The 3,200-nt window shown below is 49.5% G+C and overlaps 1 protein-coding gene across 1 annotated transcript; it reads right to left on the bottom strand.

Annotated features, from left to right (window-relative positions):
- Positions 1 to 205: 205 nt before the first annotated feature.
- On the bottom strand, positions 206 to 2,755 carry LOC109758589 (NAC domain-containing protein 92). Its single transcript, XM_020317457.4, has 3 exons — positions 2,045 to 2,755; positions 989 to 1,275; positions 206 to 895 (listed from the first exon to the last, which is right to left on the bottom strand). Exons 1-3 carry the CDS (start codon positions 2,220 to 2,222, stop codon positions 455 to 457), a joined length of 906 nt encoding a protein of 301 aa, XP_020173046.1. The 5' UTR covers positions 2,223 to 2,755; the 3' UTR covers positions 206 to 454.
- Positions 2,756 to 3,200: the final 445 nt, after the last annotated feature.

Below are 3,200 nucleotides of genomic sequence, written 5' to 3'. Positions count from 1 at the left end.
AGAACGAAATACAAATAGTACGGAAACATATTTCATAAAGAATCTCATGAGACTAATCTCATGTTTTAGATGCTAATATATTTTTCTATAGACGTGGTCAAACTTAAACAAGTTTGACTTTGGACAAGCCCATAACTTCAATAATTGGGACGGGGAAGTAGTAATTAAGCTTTCAAGAGGAATAAGCTATTCTTGGCACCAGAAATATACAAATCATTTTTTAGATGAAGTTTATTAGATGAGGTACGAACAGTGGCGCTTCCTATGTAACAAATGTCTATGCCTGTCCCGTTGGGTGTGCGTCTTATCGTAGCCGGTGTACCGGTACGTGCGTGGTCAGCTTGTCTATCTCCCCGGGGATATGATTTGTTGCACCGAGTCAACGTACCGGTTCGTGTCATCTAACGTATAACGGCACGCAGCACCCACCGATCTACATCATATATATACACATCTACATCAAGCTGTTGTAGTTGTAGTGCTCCTCCAGCCCTAGGTCCATCAGCGCCCCATCACACTGATCATCTGCGCCGGCTCTCAAACAAGCCGCTGCACTGCGTCCGCCCTGGACTTGCTGGCTGAAGTCGAGGATACTGTCATAGCTCAGCAGTTGCGGCATGCCGTCAAAGGGGTGGACATCGTTGAGCGAGACGCCTGCCGCGCCGTGTGGGTGGTGATGATCACAGGGCAGGAGCTGGTAATGGTCGCCGCCCGCGCCGATGGAAGGGAACGACGCCATAGGCGAGTGGTGATACTGTTCCGGATCGTGGCAGGACGAGGAGCTTAGGTAGTTGGATCCGCACACGGCACCGCCGCCGAGCTCCGGCTCGCCATCCATGGCGTAGTCCGTGTCGGCTTTCTTCTTGTGGAAAACTCTGCACAACACCCAGTCCTCCTGCACACAAAAGTTCAAATGCAAACGTGCATATTAGCGCCGCATATCAACTAATCTCAGATGACATCAGATTTATATCGCAATTGAACCCACCTTGGGTGGGGAGTGAGGGTTCTCGATGCGGAACTCGTGCATGACCCAGCAGGTCTTGGTGCCTTTGGGCGCACGGCCGCGGTAGAACACGAGGGTCTTGCGCATGCCGACGATGGCGGCACGGCCAGAGAGGGATGACGACGACCTCGGGCTGCGGATGACGCGGTCCTTGCCGGTGGCCTTCCAGTAGCCGGACCTGGTGGCGCGGTTCGTGCGCAGCCCCGTCGCGTACTTGCGGTCGCGGAAGCTGAAGAAGTACCACTCGTTTGTGCTCAGCTTCGCCACATCTGCATACCACCATGGCCAGCCAGACGCACAATTAGCAACAGAAGCTTCAGTGGACGTTGATTAGGATCCCCCAAGCGTATACGCAAACGTATGTGCATAATTAGATCATACGTATCCTGTCGTACAATTACACAAAGAAAGAGAGGTCGAGGGGCAAAGGAAAGTACGCACTAGTCCTTTTAAGTTAATTAGTAAAAATTGACTATGAAGTGTCCAAACATTGTGGAATTTTAAGTTTCTTGGTAGAAGTGCCCATATAGGGGAAGGGGTGGGGGAAAAAAGGTGATATGAGATGCCAGTTGCAAGCCAATTCCTTTAATCCAAAGAATTTTACATGCAGTTCTGCAGAGTTAGACACAATAATTAATCCAAAGAATTTTTAAGTGGTAGCCCGCTTAAAAATCTTAAGAGAAACTTGTGCTAGAAGCAACACAGGTCTTGCAGGAATTGCATAGGATCGAGATTGTATATATATGCATGTATATACAACCAGTATGACAAGTTGATGAGTAGTAAATCATTCCATGCTTAGTAAATCATTCCATGGAATGAAGTTAAATTAATTAAGAGATATGTAGCTTGCTGGAGAGGGACTAACAACATATTGGATCGAGATTGATCGACTAGCTAGTAATTAATATGATTGCTCAAGAGGGACTAGAGATGTAAAAACACTATTTTCTTAGTTGAAAATGGGGGCCTGTGGCCTCCTTTGATCGAAAAGAAAACCCAACTAACTGTGGTAACTAATAGTAGTAAGAAACTGACCTGGCAGCTCCCATGGCTCGTGGACGTGCAGATCGACCTCCACCATGGCCCCGGCGGCTCCTCCGGAGAGGCGCTGGTTGGCCACCTTGCCGTGCAGGTAGTGGCACACCAGCTCCTCGTCGCTCGGGTAGAAGCGGAACCCCGGCGGCAGCGTCATCTCGATGTCCCTCAGCCCCATGGAAATGCTTATTATCTCTATCCGTGCACTATCTTCTCTCTGAAACCTTCCCCTGCTCAGCTCAGCTCGACTCTATCTACAATTTGTATTGTGAATTGCGATGTGTACTATGGGTATCGATGAGAGATCTCGATGAATTGAGCTAGCTCTAGCTAGCTAGACGGAGTAGAAAGAGATTGACAAGATCTCGAGAGAGAGTGGAGAGAAAGTAGAAGCTAGCTAGGTATATAGGTAGCAGGAATTAGGCAGGGCATATGTCTATGTTGCTGTAGCTTGAGCGTTGAGCGATGGAGTATGTATGAACGAGGTCGGGATTGGGAGGTGGGCAGGAAGGAAATATATATAGCTTGGCGCTGCCGCTGCCGGAGCCCCCGGACCAGAGGGAATAATTGTATGTAGCTAGGAGGAAGAAGAGTATGGGAGCAAGCAACAAGGCCGGGGTGATGATACTAAAAAGCCCACTGTAGCTCGACCGGTCCGGCCGGCGGTGTCGATCACCCTCCCCTCCCCGCGTGTGTGCGTCGGCCGGTGGCACGGCCGGACGGATGGAGAGCTAGCCAGCAATGGAGTAAGTACTCTACGCATTAACTCCCAGGCGCAGGGGCCGGGGAAATTAAACGGAAACAGAGGAGGGGAACAAGGGCGGGCGTGCACTGGCCGGCGTCGCAATCGATCGGGGACGACGACGCTTGCGCAGCACGAACTCCGGGTGATGCGGTGGTGGTTTTAGCTAGGTAGAGAGGGAGAAGAGGGGAGGGAGGAGGTGATCCAGGCTCGCAAGGCAGCCCCGCTTTGCTAGTCCGGAGCCCCACAGTGATGTACTACCTCCGTTCTACTTTATTGGTCCTTTTCGTTTTCTCTATCAAAATTTGACTATAGATTTAACAAATAAAATGTTAACGCATGTCATAAAAGAATTTATATCGTTAGATTCGTTTGAACATAGTTTCCAATAGTGTGACATGCATTAAAATTTTA

Source organism: Aegilops tauschii, chromosome 6 (genome assembly GCF_002575655.3).
Source record: "Aegilops tauschii subsp. strangulata cultivar AL8/78 chromosome 6, Aet v6.0, whole genome shotgun sequence".
NCBI classification, from domain to species: domain Eukaryota; kingdom Viridiplantae; phylum Streptophyta; class Magnoliopsida; order Poales; family Poaceae; genus Aegilops; species Aegilops tauschii.
This window is presented reverse-complemented; position numbering and strand designations above follow the sequence as displayed.